Source organism: Petaurus breviceps, unplaced genomic scaffold, assembly GCF_028583685.1.
Source record: "Petaurus breviceps papuanus isolate PSGF00001 unplaced genomic scaffold, PetGlider_PUasm1.0 90825, whole genome shotgun sequence".
Classification (NCBI taxonomy): Eukaryota; Metazoa; Chordata; class Mammalia; order Diprotodontia; family Petauridae; genus Petaurus; species Petaurus breviceps.
In genome coordinates this window covers 22,096,986-22,117,197 of record NW_027187353.1, presented here as the reverse complement: position 1 = coordinate 22,117,197, position 20,212 = coordinate 22,096,986, and the positions used below count along the sequence as shown (strand labels likewise).

Sequence of the window (20,212 nt, the reverse complement as noted above, 5' to 3'; positions counted from 1 at the left end):
TGCTTGTGCCTCTGAGCTTTTGTGATTCCTGAAACAGGGGTGGTCTGGAGCTGGCTAATCCTCAGTCTTTCCAGTTAAGGAGAACGGGATTGAAGGGAGGACATTGGGGATGGAAAGTACTTTCTAAAACTTTTTTGTTTATTTCTAAATAGTCCTTACAATTTTTACTTTATATTGTACTAAATAGGCCCATGACCTTGTCAGTGTATATTCTCCATCTTGAAGTACAGATAGAGCATAGTGTAGCTCCCATCTGCATTTGGTGCCCAGATCCTCTCCAAAAGGCCAAATAAGGCATGTCCTAACCGATTTATTTTGGGGGTCTCTTTGTTTCTAGCCAGCTGTTGCCTTGCCTACAAGCCTGAGTCTGTCCACTCCTCAGCCAGCAGCACAGATTACTGTCTCATACCCAACACCACGGTCAAGTCAGCAACAAACTCAGCCTCAGAAGCAGCGAGTTTTCACAGGAGTTGTTACAAAATTACATGATACATTTGGATTTGTGGATGAGGATGTATTTTTTCAGCTCAGGTAAGCTGTGTACTTGGCTGTAGCCATGAGCAAAAATATCTTCCCACAAACACTAGAACCAGGGTTTAAGAGTTCCTTAAAGAACCAAGCTAACTCCATTGATTTGGGCGTTTTTTTATATTAGTAAGGCAAAGAAAATAAAGATAGCAGGAAAAAAAAAAACTTTATTGTATACTAAAATTATAATTTTTGTGTGTCAGTTGACATCCCTGGTCCTTTTGGGGTTAACTATGTAGGTGAAGCGTCCATCTTTTTTTAGTATTGCTTATCAGTAATTTACTACTAAGAAGTAATATTTATTTCCGAATTAAGGTCTTTACATGTGTTATCTCACTTGTTTCTCACAACAGCCCTGTGAAGTAGGTTCTGTTATCCCCATTTTATAATAGAGGAAACTGAGGCAGAGCAGTTAAGTGACTTGTTCAGGGTCACAAAGCTAGTAAATATTGGAGTCAGAAGTAGAACTCAGATCTTCCTGACCCTGAGTCTGTCAGTCAGTTAACTTATTAAGTACCTGTTTTGTGCCTGGTACTCTGCTAAATGAGGATACAAGCAGGCAAAACAGTACCTGCTGTCAGGGAGCTTACAGTCTCAGGGAGAAGACTGCTTGTGAACAGCTATGCATGATATCTATCTATCTATCTATCTATCTATCTATCTATCTATCTATCTATCTATCTATCTATATATATATATATATACACACATATGAAAAATTAGAATCAGCAGGGGGAAGACACTAGCATTAAGGGGGACCACAATAGGCTTCTCATGGAAGGTGGGATTTTTATCTGGGATTTGAAGGAAGGTAGGAGATGTAGATGAGAAAGGAGGGCTATCCAAGCCCTGCCCTTAGGGAAGCCAGTAAAAATCCAGAACTGAGACACAGAGAACTGCTTGAGGAACAGAAGAGAGGTCAGTGTCACTGTATCATGGGGTACGTGTAGGTCAGTAAGGTGCACAGAGTTTAGAAAGGTTGGGGGGAGCCAGGTCACAAAGGGCTTTTTATACCAAGCAGGGCTCTGTATTTCATCCTGGAGATAACAGGGAGTCACTGGAGTTTGAGTGGTGACTACATGGAGGAAGGACTGGTGTGTGAAGAGACTTGAGGCAGGTAGTCCGCCTCCTCCAAATCAGACTACTGCTGTGATCCAGGTGTGAGGTGATGAGGGCCTGCACCAGGGGATTGTATCTGAGGAGAGATGGTGCAGAGGGGAGCACAGCTTTGGCAGCAGAGAGAGTGAGGAGGATGAGGGCACCTGTAATAGGGTAGGGAAGGGGGAGGGGGGAAGGAGGTGAGGAGGAACACAAAGGAGTTCTTTTTGAGACATGTTGAGTTGAAGATGTTTGGTGGTCATCCAGTTTGAGATGTCTGGAAGGCAGCTGGAGATGGGAGACTAGCACTCACTCTCTCTCCATTGTACCACCTCTTGAATTGGATGTCTGTCCATAAAACTTAGTAGTGGTAGAAGAGTTCATTTCATTCGGCAAATATTGAGTAAGCACCTATGTTCTAACAAGCCTTATGTTCAGCACTAGGGCTACAAGAGCCAAAACAGAAAGGTCCCTGACCTCAGGGAATTTACTTTCTACTGGTAAAATGAACACAAAATATGTACAGAATAATTTTGGAAAGTACAGTGAAAGTAGCAGAGATCAGCTAGAGATTATAAGAGGAAAGACAGCACTCCAAGCGTAGGGTACAGCTTGTGCAAAGGTATGGAGGTAGAAGATGGATTGTTCTGTATAGTAGACTTTTTAGGGTGGAACATAGAATGTAGGAAGGGAAGGAATACAGTAATCTTAAAAAGTTAGGCTGGAGCCAGACATTTTGAAAGTGAAACTTGTCTAAGTAAATGTTCAACAAGTTTGTTACCCCACTTTTAGTAAATTACCAGTATTATACTCTTCAGTGGTTAATTGACATTTTTAACCATATTAATGGACCTGACATGCACTGAGATTAGGGAGTAAAAATGTCAGATCTTTAATTTTGGATGAGGGGAAATCAGAATAAGATGAAAATGCAATAAAATATCAAGTCATGTCACAGTGATGGATTTGTGACGTCAGAACAGCTACAAATTGGTCATTCAGACTCTGAGTTTGATAATACAAATGTGTTTGCTTTTATGGTAGATGATTGCATGTGAGAAACGGTAGAGAGCTTTGTCTCTGTGATACCCTTTTATTTTTTTGCAGTGTTCAGAGGAACATTTATTTATTTAAATTTTTTTTGCTTTTTGGAGGGGGGGCAGGGCAATTGGGGTTAAGTGACTTGTCCAGGGTCACATGGCTGCTAAGTGTTAAGTGTCTGAGACTGTATTTGAACTTGGGTGCTCCTGACTCCAGGGCCAGTACCCTATTCACTGTGCCACCTAGCCACCCCCTCATCTCTTTTAAGAGCAAAGACACAAATATAGGGGAGATAAGCTGGAAAAGAGGACGTCCTTGAAGGATGTGATGAGGATTATTGTAGGAGTCAAAAATGAAAGATGCTTCTTTCCCCATAACCACTTTCTACCTCAGGCGCAAGCTTTTTGCATTCATCAGATGTCACTGTGGTGTCTTAGAGGCGGGGCTGTTCATTAGGACTCAGGTGCAGAGCCCATGCCCCTCAGCATCCACAGAGGGAGTTTCCTCATCTGGAGTGCCCTGCGCTCGTGACATCATCGGGCTAGGAGGATCTGGCCCGCCTCCCGCACTTAGCCCTGCTTTTAGGGAATGGCTTTCTAGTTGGAGGTCTCAAGTTGCTTTCTGTTTGCAGTGCTGTCAAAGGGAAAACCCCCCAAGTAGGCGACAGAGTGTTGGTGGAAGCCACCTACAACCCCAGCATGCCTTTTAAATGGAATGCACAAAGAATTCAGACCTTGCCAAATCAGGTACGTGCATGTGGACTGCAAAAGGACCGTCAGAGGCTGTAGTGGAAATCTCCCAGCTCCTAAGGGCTTCTTCTTGTTCTAGAATCAGTCTCAGACTCAGCCTTTACTGAAGACGCCTCCAGCTGTGCTCCAACCACTTGCCCAGCAGACTGCATTTGGTGTTCAGGCTCAGCCTCAGCCCCAGTCACTGTTGCAGGCGCAGATTTCGGCTGCATCGATTACACCTCTACTTCAGACTCAGCCACAGCCTTTGTTACAGCAGCCACAACAGAAAGGTATCATGTTAAAGAGATCTGTGTCTTGGGGGATGGTTCAGACGAATGTATTATTTAGAGATCCAGCACCAGAAATGTGCAACTAATGGCAAAAGAACCAGGAACTTTGACATTCTCTGTTTGAACAAGGAGAGTTGAGCCTACGTAGGGGAAATAGAAAGACAGTCTCTTTTCCTTATATTTTTTCCACTCTTTTGTAAATCCCAGTCAGGCTTCAAAACTCACTACTTCTTCAACCAAAATAGTGCAGATCATGAATTATTTTGATTTGCCTTTCCTAAGTGACTCATGCAATGGCATTTCCTTATTTAAGTGTTTGCCTACCAGTATATGCAGATTTAATGAGCTTGTACCCAACTATGCTTTTCAGGTGTGATTTAAGGTATGTAGATGTGCTTACTATTTACCTTGGAGAGAAAAGCCATTGCTCTTTCTGTGATTTAACATTTAAATAGACAAAGACTGAATGTTTAAGCAGTAAGATCTAGTGTGCCTTTTGAAGCAACAGCACCACTTCTTTTCTTTCCACCTTTTGAATTAGTTCTAGTCTGGTCATTGGACTTTGAGTTGTGTTTAATTAATTGCCTCTTACATTGCAATGTGATAATTATTACTTAAATTTCCTAAAGGTTTAGACAATTTTTTCCCATATTAAAAATTTTCTATTTGAGATATTCCAAAATTTCTTTTTGAAAATGGTTGTTTGAAACTTGCAACATATTTTCCCATAGAAACAGTATTTTATTGGTGATGGTTTCTATTTAGTCTCTAGATGTACACCATTAACCCATCAAATAGATGAATTACAGTGTTTTTCTTAAATTTTTTTTTTTTTGCCTTTTGGAGGGCAAGTGGGGTTAAGTAACTTGCCCAAGGTTATACAGCTAGTGTTTTTGTGTGGGTATTCAGTGTCTGAGGCCAGAACCAAACTCGGATCCTCCTGACTCAGGGGCCGGTGCTTTACTCACTGCACCACCTAGCCATCCTTTTTCTTAATTTTTTAATGAGGAAATGGGTCCCAAATTTTAGTTAGCAACTCATTCCTAATCTCTAGAAAATAGTCTCCTTTTCCCTGGTGAGAAGGGAGTGTACTCCTGTTTCACTGAAGAGAGTTTCAGGTGGGAGGTAGAGGTACTCTGGAAGGGGAGGCTGAGATATGTTTCTCACCCTCTCACCCAAATAGTTGAGTCCTTGGGCCACTCATATTTGAGGGTAAATTGGGGTTTCATTGCACTCATATTTTACAATTGCTCTGATAATAAAGATATTAACATTCCACCTAAAAATTGAAGACATTCCATGAAGAATTAACATTCCATATAAAAATTGAAGCCACCCACTCCCTCTAACTTGTATTCTTCTTAAAGAAAAACTGCATGTGATCCTAACAGTAGTTTAGTCATTTGAATGTTCTTGCAGGATTTATACAGACTGACCTTTTTTCAGAACTCTTTATAAGTTTCATTTCACTACAATCTGCACACCAGAGAGGTATAATTCAAGTTAACAGTATATAGATAGATCCATCTGTAATTTATTATACCCATCACAGACCAGTTTCAAAAAGGCACAGTCCTGATCAGGACCGGCAAGGTTGCCATGGGTCTTGAACCACCAGCAAGGATAGCATTGGATGCTTTTTGCCAAATCCTAACTGAGATTCCTTCTTTTCAATGCTCACCACTTCTTATCTTGAAATTGCAAAATTTTTGATATCTTGCTTCCTCTTCTTCCTCCTCCTCCTCCTCCTCACAGTTCCATTCTAATTGACCACTACAGATTGTAAACTAACTTGTAATTAGGGTTTTCAAATGTTAGATACATTCATCTCTTCTTTTATTAATTTGAATAAGTTTTTATTTCAGCCCTGAACAGATAGTGCAAACATTTCAAGGCCAGTAAATTTTGCCTGTAACTGTTTGGCTTGTGCTGTTAATTGGAAAAGAGAAGAAAAATTTGAAATCTTTCTGGCCTTTGAAGAGGGATTGTCTGTTTTTGTGATTTTATTTAGTTGAGTTGTAAGAGTCTCATTCCCTATATCCACAGTTCACATTTTTTAATGTCTACATTGTAACAAAAGCATTTCTTGTTTGAATAGTGTGTGATTTTTTTTGCTTGAAATAGGTTTTTAGTGGCTATTTCTAAGATAATCCTGTTCTTTCTTCCCTAATCTGAAGAATGTCATCAAGAAAATATTTAGTGTTTGATAACACCACATTATTATGCTGATAATGCCTTTATTTTTACCCATTTGATAATTCATAATTCTGTATATGTGTAGGCAACTATATATAAAATTGAGGTAGGTGATGGTTTTGTAATTTGTAAAAATATATCCTAAAGTGTGTCTGTATCTCTTTAAGCTGGTTTGTTACAGCCCCCTGTCCGTATAGTTTCACAGCCACAACCAGCACGAAGGTTAGATCCACCGTCCAGATTTTCAGGGAGAAATGACAGAGGGGACCCAGTTCCTAACAGAAAAGATGACAGAAGGTATGGTGTTTCAGGAACTGTGGCAGGACCTCTTGGTTGTTGCTTTTTTCACCTGTTAAAATGTTTTTCTTGAAAGATTTGGGGTTTTTTTTGCTAGAAACAAAAGTAATTTTTATCAAACTTCCCTTTAAGTCGTGAAAGAGAGCGAGAGAGACGTAGATCTCGGGACAGATCACCTCAGAGGAAACGTTCCAGGGAGAGATCTCCTCGAAGAGAGAGGGAGCGGTCGCCTCGAAGGCCGCGGCGTGTTGTTCCTCGTTACACGGTTCAGTTTTCAAAGTTTTCACTAGATTGGTAGGTTCTTATGGTCTTTTCAATATTGAATTTTTCAGAATTGTGGTTATTAACAGCCCCTAGTTATCATTTGCCATAATTTTGCATGCTAATATTGTTTTTAAATTTAGTTTGGTTTTCTAGAGTACAGTGCTATTACACATGTATCAAAGGGCTGACGATATGGCATAACTTGTTACTTCTACACCTGCTACCCTGTAAAGACCAAGCACTGAATAATGTGCTATTGATTCGGAAAATAGTGATGTTAATTTTTCTAATTTGATGCATCTGTGTTGTTTGTGACTTTGTGAGGAAGAGCAGGGCAGGGCAGGACTCAGCCTGGGCCTAGTGGGTGGGAGCCTCACAGCAGAAGACAGAGGCTCTGGGGGTTAAAAATTTCCTAGGAAACTCCTGTACTTGACTTCATCAGAATCATTGTTGCTACAAGAAGTCACGATGATGGAAAAAAAAAAAAAAGACATGATGCTCACATGAAGCCCTCCCTGTAAGGGTCAGCAGGAGCAGAGGCAGATAGTCCTCCAGGGCTTTTTGGGGGACCCAGTGACCCTGATGCAGCCTGCATATGTCAGTGGTGCTTAGCACACTCTGTATGAGAAAGTATGGAGCACATTTTAAAGATGTTTTCATCAAAATGATTAAACTAAAAGTTCTGAAGCTTTAAATAGAAGGTGAAACTTCAGGCACCTTGGAAGTTCATTTGTGGGTCACATCATTCTTAATGGTTCCAGGTAGTGAAGCTTCACTAGAATCAGCCTGATATTAAAAGAATAGCATGTAAAAGTCAAAAACTTTGCATGTAGGAGGATTTTCCTTCTGATTCTTGTAGTATATGCAGTTGCCTCATTCCACCTTGTTCTCAGGGGAATTTATGCACTGAGAAAAATATTTCTTAAAAATTAACCTGCTTAATCATTTTGTATCAGTCTTTTTCCCTTGCACTCATTCTTAATTTATCATTTGCTCTGTTAATCTTTTTGTTTACAACCACACTTTACATGTAAGTGACATATCAAAACACTTGACTGTTGAGAAGTCCTGCAGCTGCAGGATTATTATGGGGGTCCCCTTCTCTTTTGGCATAAAGTAAATGGTGGGGACATGGTGAAAGCAAGAGGACAAAACTTGTCAGCCATTTAGTTCCATTGCTTTGCTCTTGGAGAATCATAGCATTTCCTAAGCATTTTCTTGAATGAGAATTCCCAGAATATAATACACAAAGTTTTAAATGCACACAAGAAAACATTCCTAACCCAAGTTTATGTGTGTACGTGTATTCATCACGTATGTGTGCACGCGCGCACACACACACACACACACACACACACACACTTTTCCAGTCCCTTGTCTCTCCATTAGTACTAAACATTGAACATTAGGCTGAAGTGAAGTTTACATGCTTTTAGGGAGAGAGTAAATGGAAAGAGGAGCTGCCTTTATATATGTCATATTACTATGTACTAGGCAATATATTACTCAGAGAAGGCAGAATTCTTTTTTTTTTTTTTTTTAAAGCAATCGGGGTTAAGTAACTTGCTCAAGGTTACACGGCCAGTTATTTCTGGGTGTGGTGCTGAGTATCCGAGCCCGGATTTGATCCAGGTGATCCCGACACTGGCGCCGGTGCTCTTACTTGCTGAGCCACCTGGCTGCCCCTAAGCAATTGGGGTTAAGTAACTTGCTCAAGGTTACACGGCCAGGTGTTTCTGGGTGGGTGCTAAGTGTCTGAGCCCGGGATTCGATCTCCAAGTCTTCTCAACACTGGAGCCGGTGCTCTTACTCGCTGTGCTACCTGGCCGCCCCAAAGGCAGAATTCTTGAGAATATTTTGTGAGTAGGGACTTGTGTTTTTTCCTCATCAAAGAATTTAAAATGAGAAAGATTTTGGAGACCATCAGGTCCAAATTGTGCCTGAAAATGAATCCCATCTCTGTCATGCAGGCATGCTCAAAAGTACCCAGTCCTGGTCTCTTGCCTGAGTTCAGTCCTGCATTACCAACTGTAGCAGTAAGCACCCTGGCATTCCCAGGGTGGCTGCTAGCACAGATTCCTATATCTGCTTTTCTAAAGGAAAGCAATTCAAAATGGGTTAACAATCTTGCTTTAATTAAACATATGTCATTTACCTAGTTCAGGGGGAAAAGGTCAGCATCCTGAACTTCAGAGAATACAAATAAGTTACAAGCAGAGAAACAGATCAGCAGACAGGCTTCCAGCTGTCTGACCATTACATTCATACATAGTTACCAGAGAGGGAAGCACCAACATCTGGGTTTTTAAAGCCGGGGGCGGGGGGGGGCTCAATAACTACCCAAAGTCTTATCTGGTCAAATCACACAACTCTTCCCAAAGTGAGCCCCAAAGCAAAGCCTCACATCAGGGTATATATAGCCTTCCTGTGGCTCAGAGAATGTCACAGCTCTCTTGACCCACTGCCCAGTCACAAAGTATCAAGGTATGGGCATTCCTGAAAACCAAGGCTCCTGCCACAGGCTCCACATGACCACATGCAGCCTATTAGGGGGCAGAGCATATTTTTCAAATCAAGGAAGGTTCTCAGAGTCATTTAAGCCTATCAAAGGGCCAAGGGACAGGGAAGATCTTAGATTCCCATTCCCATAACACCAATTGCCTTTTTGGATATTTCACACTGGATGTTGATACATCGAAAACAACTCATCCTCTTCTCCTCCCCCCCCCCCCCCCCCCCCCCCCCCCCAAACTCCATACCACAGTCCTCAGCTTCTGCTCCCCACTCACATTCACTCCACATCTCAGTCTGCTGCTAAATGTTGTTTCTACCTTCTCTACCCACACAGCCACTGCCCTCATTCAGGTCCTCCCTGCCTCAAATCTCCTCCTACTCTAACCCATCCTCCACTGAGCTGCCAAGGATTTGCTTCAAGCACATGACCACGTCACTCCCCTCAAAACTTGTATGGCTCCCTTTTTACTTTCTGGATCAGATATCAACTTTGTTTGGCATTTTAAAAAACTCATTTACAGCCTTTCCAGTCTTCTTCTGCTTCACGCCGTCATGCTCTCTACGGCACACCTATGTTGTCCTCCTCACTGTTCCTATTCATAACACACAACACTCATTTCCTGAGTTGTCCCTGAGCTGAGAACATGCCCCCTTCTCACCTCTGCCTCCTGACTTCCCTGTCTTCCTTCAAAACACACTTTAATCTTACCTGTGACAAGAGACGTGTCCTAGGCCCCTTAGCTCTCACAGCCTTCCCCTCCTGTCTGACTCCCTCTTTCTATATATAAACACACATATTTAAAAAAAAAAGCCACCAACCTTGTATGGATACAATTACTTCTTTGTTGTCTCCACCATTAGAATGTGAACTCATGGAGGGCTGGGATGGGGTTTTTGTCTTTTCTTTAGCATCTACCATAGTGCCTGCCACATAATAAGCTCTTAGTAATTGTTGATTGACTGGTCATCTAGCTTTTGCCACTGATTTTTAACTCTTTTAACTTCTAATTTCCTTTCTCCTTTAAGAAATATAAAAATTACAACAGTTACCATTTTTTCTCAATTTGATTTCTAGAATTCCTGTTCTTGTATATTAGTTAATACTTCCCCAAACCCCCAACAGAAGAAATAGCCCCAGATAGTGCCAGATATTTGTAGCAGCACTTTTTGTGGCAACAGAAAACAAAATAAAGTGGATGTGTGTCATAGAAGAAATGACCAAGATAACCTGAGGCATAGAAATGTCCATCAGCCAGCGTTTACTTAGTGTGTTTTGTAAGAAACAAGATGTATGGGGCATTCAAAGAAGGATGAGAAGACTTGTTTGAGCTGATTGTAATGAACTGTATGTACACACACTGTAAGATAAATGAAACCAACACTGAAAAGCAACTGAACTCTGACAAAAATCCACCTTCTTAACCTCCTACCTCCTTACACCCCATCCAGTGTCTGTCAGGAGATGGTCAGCCTGAGCCCTCTGCAGTAGTGTTTTGCCATTGATCTGTGAACTCTGATTAATTTTCATGATGAACAGATGTTGAAATGCACTTTCCTCTTCTCTGTAGCAGGTTGGGTACTCAGCACAGCACAAGTGGCTGTTGGTTTTGCTAAACCAATCTTTGGTTTCTGTAGTGACAGGCCAGACCAATGATTGGTGCAAAAACCAAAGATATTGATAGGCCTTAAATAGCTGACCCTATTATTCATGAATATCTGTTTCTTCACATTTATTACTCTTGCCCTTAGTTCTACATTTTCTTCTTTTATATGCATTTCTTTTATTCTTGTCTTTGCCATCCTGTGATCCTCATTTCTCCTGAAAAGCACCTACTTTCTTTATTTTCTACTGCTTTCTAGAAAACAATATTTTTGGTCAAAAATATTTCCCAGTAGAGTTCTTTGCTGATATGTGCACTTACAAAGTCTCTGCTGATACAGGGGGTAGGCAGTACTTTATCATCCTTTGTAATTTTTTTTTTCAAATATAGCCTACTTTGAAGATAAATTTGATAATAATCCTTGTAATTGTTTATACCTCTTTTGCTTAGTATCATAAAATATATACTCACCATTCATTAATTTCAGGTTGATTAGAAGAGCTAAGGTGTGGATATTTGACTTTGGAATGGATTGTTGTACTTAAATTATTTGAATATAAATGTGTCTGACTTTTTTGAGAATTCACTGCAGACTAAAGGCTGAATTTGGTTATGTGATAATCTGATTGAGATGCTTAGGAACTGAGCACTTTTCTTCACCTGTCAAAGACTGCAGTATAGAACATAGCTTGTTTCTCAGACTAGTTCAGGGCTCCTACTTGGGAACTATAGAAGAGGGACCTTAAAGAATGGCTTTGGTTTCAAAAGGAACTTCCCCCATACATTGTACGTTTCCATACAAAGAAGGCATTGGGGAGGGATTGCTGAGATAGATAGCAGTAAGTGTAACTTGTCCAAATGGGTGGATTTTTTTACAGCAACTTATTTCTCAATAGATACAATTTCTCTTTTTCCTAGAAAGTGCTTTCCCCCCTCCTTTTAGAAGTAATAACTATTAGACTTAAAAGCCTGCTTTCAGGCTGCTGCTGTGGAGATTGCCACATAGAGTTAACTTCTGGGACAAGCATCCCTCCAGTGTTGTCTGACTCTCCACCGTGTCCGTACTGAGCTTGCTACTGTGTTTGTCCTTTGTTTCTGTTTTACAGCCCTAGCTGTGACATGATGGAGCTGAGACGTCGCTATCAGAACCTGTACATCCCTAGTGACTTTTTCGATGCTCAGTTTATGTGGGTCGATGCTTTTCCTTTGTCAAGACCCTTCCAACTGGGAAACTACTGTAACTTCTATGTCATGCACAGAGAGGTAGATCCTTTGGAGAAAAATGTGGCTATTCTTGACCCGCCTGATGCTGATCACTTGTATAGTGCCAAGGTTTGTATTCCATCGGGGACCTGGACAGTTATTTGGATCAGAAAGTAAGAGAAATGATGGTTTTTAAGTAGCCTCTCTTTGCCCTTTCATCCTTCTGCTCTCAAATTGGGGAGAGGCAGTTGCTTGTCCCTTACATAGTTTGGAGGAATCGGAAGATGAAAGAAATGGTATCAGTTAATGACATCATGATGTGCCTAGAAGAAAGAAAGGTGCTGCTGGGGCTCTGCCTTCAGGGGCCCAGAAGTGAGACTTGAGGGCGCCCACCGCAGGGCCAGTAGTCCTCAGGGGCAGCAGTTGGGACACTGCTTACTGCACATGGCTTTGTAATGTTTGCAAAACACTATTAATAGCATCCCTCGAAAAAAGATGAAGTCGATACAGATGTAAGGTGTTTATGATTCCCTACCACTGCTGTAGCCTCACACTCTGGGGGTACCTTTGTATATTGGAGTTCAGATGCTAATTTGCATATCGGAAAGTTGAGGGTATGTGTAGTTTTGCCACTTTCATTTTCTTCCTTACCACTTTAGACTATTTTGACAGGATTGAATTATTTGACTATGTAATAGGTAATGCTGATGGCTAGCCCTAGTATGGAAGACTTATATCACAAATCATGCGCTCTTGCTGAAGACCCACAAGAACTTCGAGACGGATTCCAACATCCTGCTAGACTTGTTAAGGTAAAGTGGCTCTCCGTTGACAGGGGCTTTGTTTTTGTTTAGTTATGATTTCCCGTATGTAAAAGGGAAAACAGTTTTTAATTTTGGGTGATTCCAGAGTTTATGTAGCCTGCTTGGTATCATCGTGTTGTTTATAGAATGTGAATATATTGGTACATAGAGTTGTGTGCTGAATGTAACCCCATGTTAACAGCAGTAAAGAAATGGAGTGTATTTTGATATCATTAAAGTTCTACCATGAGTTCTTAACAGAAAATAAATTTGGATATGAGAAAATTTTTTACAAGGATGAGTTGTGATGAATAAAATCCTATTCCATTGCTGAAATACAGTGTGGAACATGATGAACTGAACTCTTCCTTGGCCAATAGGCCCACCAGGGATAGGGAAGTGAATTTGGTGAAAGGGGTGCGTGCATGTTTCCTTTTCAGGTACTTACATCATCTGACATTTGGAGCACAAGCAGTGTAACAAAACATTTAATCCATTCTTTGTCTTTGACTTAGTTTTTAGTGGGCATGAAAGGCAAGGATGAGGCCATGGCTATTGGAGGCCACTGGTCTCCTTCACTGGATGGACCAGACCCAGAGAAAGATCCCTCTGTGTTGATAAAGACTGCTATTCGTTGTTGTAAGGCTCTGACAGGCATTGATTTAAGTGTGTGCACTCAATGGTAAGTACCAATCTTCTCCATATGACTGGCATGAATAGAAATGTGCTCATAGCTTATGTAGATGTGTCTGTCAACCAGCCTTTTTTCCCCACCTCATTCAGCAAGCTTTGGCGATGCAGGTAAACTACTCAAAGGGGAGTCCCATTGTAGCAAAGACTTGTTTGGTGCCAAAATGTTCAGAGCTGACTTAAGGACTAATCGTGATGGACTGCAAGCGGAACTGTGTCTTGTTATGCTGCACTTCTGCAGGGAATGTATGTTGGAAATGTTTTCATTTCATGCGTAGCTGGAGAAGACCGACAAGAGAGAACTTCTTTCATTACAATTCTTTTGTCATAAAGTAAACGCTGTAGTTGCTGACTCACTGCCCAGCCATATTTTCTCTTGAGGCTAATTTGTCTTGTGCGTCTTGTACTATTGTTCAGACCTAATTTGCAAAAGCTCTCACTTTCCACACGCACTCGATTTGCACTCCTTCTCTGAGGGTGCCTGGGAGTGTGGGGGGACTAATTGAGCGCGCAGGCCCAGGGCCTCGCCACTTCCTGTGAGCACGCTCCGCTCCATCGAAGGGAGCCAAGCTGGACAAGCGCACCAAAGAGCAACTATGGCTTCCGTAATTTTTTTTTCTTTAGACCAGCCTGAGGTTCTGGCAGCAAAAGTTCTTTACTTGATGTGCTACAAGTGAACTAGGGTCTTTAAAGTGTATTTTAGAATTTTTTTTCCAACATGCTTCTTCCCTTGCAACAGGTACCGTTTTGCAGAGATTCGCTACCATCGCCCTGAGGAGACCCACAAGGGGCGTACAGTTCCAGCTCATGTGGAGACAGTGGTTTTATTTTTCCCGGATGTTTGGCATTGCCTTCCCACCCGCTCAGAGTGGGAAACCCTCTCCCGAGGATACAAGCAGCAGCTGGCCGAGAAGCTACAGGGTGAACGCAAGGAGGCTGATGGAGAACAGGCACTGAACGCTAATCCCTTTTTCTATTTCCGCTTCTCACAGGCACAGGAACACAGGCACAAATGCACATCACATACTACACGATAAACACACACGGAGGAACATAACTGGTAACAGCGACTGGCAATCCAGCTTTCAGCAGAGTAGTTGTACGTTCCGTTCTCTTTAAAACCAAAAAACCAAAACCCAAACCAATTCGTCAATTATGCTAACTTAATGAATGCTGAGACCACAGAGGAAAGTAAATTGTGCTTAAATTGCACAAAGCTTTGTTTTCATCATAGGTCTAGTTGCTGGAATCTGGGACCAGTTGTTGAGCGAGATTCAGTATTAAGCCATTTTAAACATTTTGCCATTTTCTAAAATTATAAAAAATTTTCTTTTTCACGGTCATCAGTTCTAATCATGGATATTTGAAATTGGACAACCACAAGTCTGAGAGCTTTGAAATTTCAGGCTATGTGGCAACGTCTTTGGTACATTTTAAAGGTCTGACTAAATCAAGATTAACTTTGGGTGGCTTGAAAATTGGGGCAAGATCACACACTGTGTGGTTAGTGGAGACCATCAGTGTCTGTGCATCCCTGATATCCTTTGTGTTGTAATTTATCACCCTTTTGTGTTTCACAGATCTGGCTTTGATTGGCTGATGAGTGTCTTTGTGATCAGTTAAAGTGGTAGAATGTATGTACGTGGACTTGCCTAAACAATAACTTTAGGAGAAGACAATCTGAAACACTTGTGACCTTGCACAGATCAGCAACAGAATTTTAAGAATAAATTAATATCCTTTTAAGGCTTCAGAATAATAATTATGTCCTAACTTTGTATGTCAGGATGAAGAAGAGAAGGATGATGGTGAGGCGAAGGAGATCTCCACCCCCACCCACTGGTCTAAGCTTGATCCAAAGACGATGAAGGTAACTTTCTGAAGGTGGCAGAAACTGGGGCCGAGGCCCCGGGCACGGCGCTGATAGGGCACTTTCTGCATGGAAGGTCACTTAGGAGGGAAGCCGCGGTGGAGGTTACTAAAAAATTCACCTTAGCAGTAGCCGTCTTTTGTGTGCAGAGCATTCTGTTAGGTATTTGGAGAGATAACAAAGGTAAGTAAGGCTGTGAGGTTACCCAAAGATTTTGGGGTCCAAGAGAGGTAAGATGCCAGGAAACACAACGCCAAATTAAAGACTTAAAGAGGCGTATTACCTTGAGATGTCAAGGTGAACACACATTAAGCAAAAGTTGATCACATGGTCATCATTCTATTGGTCCTTACATTTTGTATATAAAACAAAGTTATGGCCAAGTTAAAGTTAGACCTTTGCTTATCTTTCTAAATCTCCCTGCCCATTAAAAAAAATAGATTATTCCTGGACGTGGGCCTAAGCTGCCACAGTTAAGCTTACATTCTGGGAATGTAACTCCTCTTCAAAAGACATCTCCTTTTCCCAGAGAGGCAGATAGCCTCAAAGTAGCCCCATGTTTCAAAAGGAACTAGAAGTAGAAGCCCAAGGAGCAGGACACCTCAAAGGGAAGGAGAGCTGGGCCTTCCTGTGGAAGGCAGATGATGCCAGCAGCAATATTTTGCATCTTACTCCCCACTTGGCAGCTTTTGTCACATCACTTCAGCCCGTTTCAGACTTGTTCTGCTGGGTGCTGTTGAGCTGTGGAAACAAGCTGCCCCAGAGAACGTGTGCTGCCCTGGCATCAGGTAGAACATGAGCACTCACTTCAGCGTCATTAGCAGCTGGATTAGCCACGTTACAGGCACTTTGACAGTCATTGGTGAAAACCCTCAATAATGGCACAGAATGTAGTGAAAACACATTTTCATAATGTGATCTACAATTTTTTTTTAGGATATTGGAATTAAATAGAATTTGAAATATCTTCATAGAAACAGATTTTGTTTTAGAGCTTGAAAGGACCCTAGATCACGTAATCCATTGCACTTATTCTACTTAATAATGAAATTGAGGCCCATAAAGGTGAACTTCTGTACAGAATAATAGAAGAGATAAACTTATGTACCTTTATAACTGAAATTGGCTTCAGTCTTTCTGGTTTGTTTGAGAGAACCTTTGATCTTAGGGAAATCACAAACCAACTCCTAAACATCATCAAGTAAATTGCCCTTGAAATTTCTTTCTCAATTGGATCCTGAACATTATACATTTTTTTCTGCATTCTTTCCAGGAAAATAACATAATGTCCTTTGCATGGATCCCTGAAACAGGAACAGATAGAAACAGAGAAACATTCAAATGAGAATGAAATAATACAAAAGGGAGCACTCATCTTGAAAATCTTTAGTTACCTGGCATGTTATCTCTAATCGTCAGGGTCTGACTCTTTCTCCCCAATGTTGTCCCAGTTAGTAGTCATAGTGATGAACTGACTACCAGCTTCTGCAAATTTAATAAATCCAAGGTGTTCCAAAAGTCTTAACTTCATTTTAAGTTTTTAGTAGCTTCAGACTATACCAAGACTTTTAGAAAACCCTATATAATTGAAAGTTAACAGCACTTAAAACCATCATTTGCCTGTGACAGAGATAGTCTGATTAAGTAGATTATTGGTTAATTGAAAGTCAAGCAAAACCCTTTTTTTTTTTTTGTTTTAATCTTTCTTCCTGAAATTTTCCTTGTGTCATAGCCCACTTGGCTATTGTATTCAGTAGAGCATATCTAATAAAGCATCTTTCATCAGGTCAGTATTTGTAAAGGGCTCACCATTTGTGCTAGCTGCTGGGGTGAGATAGAAAGATAAAAAATTCTTAGTCCTTTCCCTCAAGGAATTTATGATTGCTAAGGGATGATAAAGGTAAACGTAATACAAATTAAAACATGTTTGTGAATAATAGTGATCCAGAGTGAGGCAAGATTGGGTGAGGGAGCTGATTTCCAGCTGAAGAGATCAGGAAGATCTTCCCCAAGAGCTGGATCTGGAAGTTTGGAGGAGGGGGTGGTGGAGACCATGAGCAAAGGACAAAAAGTAAACTGCATGTGGAGCATGTTTGAAGGGCAAAGGTCCAGTTTGATTATAACTTAGAGGGTGTGAGGAGAAGAGTTGACATTATAGAGGGTCATCAACTTCAGGATAAGGAGTTTTTACTTAGTATCATAGGCTGCAGGGAAACGCTGGAAGATCTTTGATGAAGATGGGCATGATCATAGGAGAAAAAACAGAATTAGAATAAACATAATAAGAACGTTAACCGTGGTGTGCACAGTGAATTGGAACAGTGAGTGAATGAATGAGTAAGTATTAAGTGCTTCCTGAGTGCTGGGAGTACAAATACAAAAGCAAAGACACCGTAAGGACCTCATGTACAAATAGTGAGAGACCACACACTGAGCAGTGTTGGCCAGGGATGAGGATTTTGGCTTGGAAAGGTACAGGTATAGTGAATAGGAGGAGAGAGCCAGAGTTGATTTGATTATGGGATGGTTAAGGTTTGGAGGAAGTGAAGCATGATGAGCAAGGCCCAAATGGATCAGATGGCTGAGATGGGGAGTCTAGTGATGGAAAGGCCTTCGGGAAACTTCTCATAATCCAGGGGAGAGGCAGTGAAAGTGAGGAGGCAGGAAGGGCTGAGAGGCATTGCAGACAGTGAGTGCATTGTGAGGACCTGGTCCAGGATGGTGCATGGGAGTGCTGATCTGGGGAGATTGTGCTGCCCCTGAGAGTGAGAAAGAAGAGCAGGTTTGGGGGAAACTACCGTAATTAATGGACTTTAAGAGCCACAAAAGATCTTCGGGTGAGGTGAGTTCCAGTCACACAGAAAAAAGCCGTGCCGCGAGTGTGAGTCTCTTCCCACTTTGTTACATGTCCCATTAGTGATCCTACAGCTCCTTGAGTCATCTTCATCTTCAGGTCTTTTAGTTTACAGAAAGGTACTAAATATGATTGTCTTAAAAAATAAAAAAAACTCCATTCGCCGCTCCATTCTCGTTGGACTGTGATCTCACTTACCTGAAGCTCTCTACAACTATGTAGCCTGCACAACTCTTGTCCATGGGGTCCCCCCAGCCTGCTGGAGGCCTCACTTCTTCTGACATCGCAAGGGTACCAGGGGAGCCTCTGGGTGTTCGCCTGTCATTCCTCTCCATGGAACCAGCCATCTTCCCTTCTTGTCACACATTTCTTTGATCCCATCTTTTACATCTTCTTTGAAGTTCCCCATTGTCCATCAGTATGACCAGATGAAACAGATAGACTGTGACTGGGTCATCTAAATTGAACAGGAGGAGGAAAACAGGCTGAATTACCTTGAGGAAATTACAGACTCCTCTTAAGGACTCCATTCTTCCTATGGAAACCACAGTTCATCTTAAGGCCCACATTGTACTGGCAGCAAGAAATGGAATATACCACTCTCTGAAGAATTAAAACCCAAATAGGTCCCTGGAGAGATGCCCTGTGTTTTTGTCAGCAGGGTTCTGCGTGTCACCGATGAGGAGCTTCGAAGAACAGGAGGTTAAGCTCATATGTGCCATGTGATTTATTTCTTATAAAAATGAAGTACAGCATTTGTAGTGGATAGAGAACTGGTCTTGAAGCCAGGACAGTCTGACCCATCCTGGCTGTGTGTCACTGGGCAAGTCTTAAGCCTTCAGAGACTATACTGACTTACAGTGGGAGGAGGGAGTTTCCTCACCAGCAGAAATCACAGGTCATTTCAAAAGTGAGAATATTGGATTTTTTTTTAAATCAGTTGATTCCAGATAATTGAGTTCCAGTTAATCAGAGTTTTATTTTAAGTAAGTTAGACTATGATTTTTATTCACTTGTTTCACTATTAAGTTGCTTGGTTTTTTGTTTTGTTTTGTTTTTACTAAACTCTAGACCTTTATTGAGTTGGTTCCAAATTTTGATTTCATGCTTTTAGATTGTGTTAATTTATATGCTTAATATATACTCATTTAGGTAAATGACCTTCGTAAAGAATTAGAAAGCCGAGCTCTTAGTTCTAAAGGATTAAAATCCCAGTTGATAGCCCGACTGACAAAGCAGCTTAAAGTAGAAGAGCAGAAAGAGGAGCAGAAGGAGCTGGAGAAATCTGAAAAGGAAGAGGAAGAAGAGGAAGACAGGAAATCCGAGGACGACAAAGAGGTACGGCCGCGGCCCGGAGCGGTGGGGCTGGGGGGTGTCGGCCACGAGGCACGCCGCGAGGATTGCACGTTGCTGCGTTGATTTGTGGTCCTTGTTGTTTCTTGGTGTTGGTAGTAAAGGAGTGTCCCTCACTAGGGCATCTCTTGGGAGCCGGTCTTTCTGTGATGAGCCTCCATACGTATCTCGAGGCTGGTCCTGGAGTAGTCACTGAGTCTCTGCTTGAATAGGAACCAACAGGGCTTGGGCTGTGCTGGCAGAACCTTGGGCTCCCAAGCCAAGAGCTGATGGGAGGATTTGTAAAATCTAGGTGTAGAAAGCTAGTCGTGGATGGCTTTTGTCCCCACCCCACCTCTTCTTAGGGAGTGAGTGGGTCCTATTCCAGTTTTCGTTGCCTTTGATAGTACTATAATAATTTGATTAGATTGGGTCTTCAGGTGAGAGTCATGAACTTAAAATGTAGTGTGGTCAGGCCCTCTCAGCCTCAGTAATTCTGACTTCAAAAGCATCACCTTTTCAAATAAACATGGCAAGGCAATTGAACTCTCATTTGAAAGGATAACTATACAAATATAGGCTTTTGGGAAAATAAATTTTGGTTGGTCTCTATTATCCTGAATTTGTGATTTATGTCATACCACACACCTGTTCAGCAAGTTCCAGTAACTCCCTGTTGCCTCTAGGAAGCAGCACAAGTTCCCCTGTTTAGTTGCTAAAGCCTTTCCTTCACCATCTCACTGCAGCCTTCCAGACAGTCCTCATACTGCCCCTCACATACCCTGTGGTTCAGCTTAACCATCAGACATGTTGTCTCTCTCATAGAGAGCTCCATCTGTCATCTTCATGCTTTGGCTCAGTCTGTCTCCTGGGCTTGGGTCACTTTCCCTCTTCAGCTCT

At 41.6% G+C, this 20,212-nt stretch overlaps 1 protein-coding gene and 1 non-coding gene across 2 annotated transcripts in view; both read left to right on the top strand.

The window, feature by feature from the left end:
• The window catches only part of CCAR1 (cell division cycle and apoptosis regulator 1), a 52,247-nt gene that overhangs the window by 20,454 nt on the left and 11,581 nt on the right, over positions 1 to 20,212 (top strand). Inside the window, exons 6-16 of the mRNA XM_069071476.1 lie at positions 338 to 531; positions 3,299 to 3,413; positions 3,496 to 3,688; positions 6,052 to 6,181; positions 6,314 to 6,475; positions 11,667 to 11,892; positions 12,462 to 12,575; positions 13,082 to 13,248; positions 13,996 to 14,206; positions 15,043 to 15,126; positions 19,133 to 19,318. Coding sequence (XP_068927577.1) covers positions 338 to 531; positions 3,299 to 3,413; positions 3,496 to 3,688; positions 6,052 to 6,181; positions 6,314 to 6,475; positions 11,667 to 11,892; positions 12,462 to 12,575; positions 13,082 to 13,248; positions 13,996 to 14,206; positions 15,043 to 15,126; positions 19,133 to 19,318 — 1,782 coding nt within the window. The remainder of the gene's footprint in view (positions 1 to 337; positions 532 to 3,298; positions 3,414 to 3,495; positions 3,689 to 6,051; positions 6,182 to 6,313; positions 6,476 to 11,666; positions 11,893 to 12,461; positions 12,576 to 13,081; positions 13,249 to 13,995; positions 14,207 to 15,042; positions 15,127 to 19,132; positions 19,319 to 20,212) is intronic.
• LOC138148745 (small nucleolar RNA SNORD98) lies at positions 12,866 to 12,931 on the top strand. Its single transcript, XR_011165142.1, has one exon. It is a non-coding gene; the product is annotated as a small nucleolar RNA SNORD98 (small nucleolar RNA).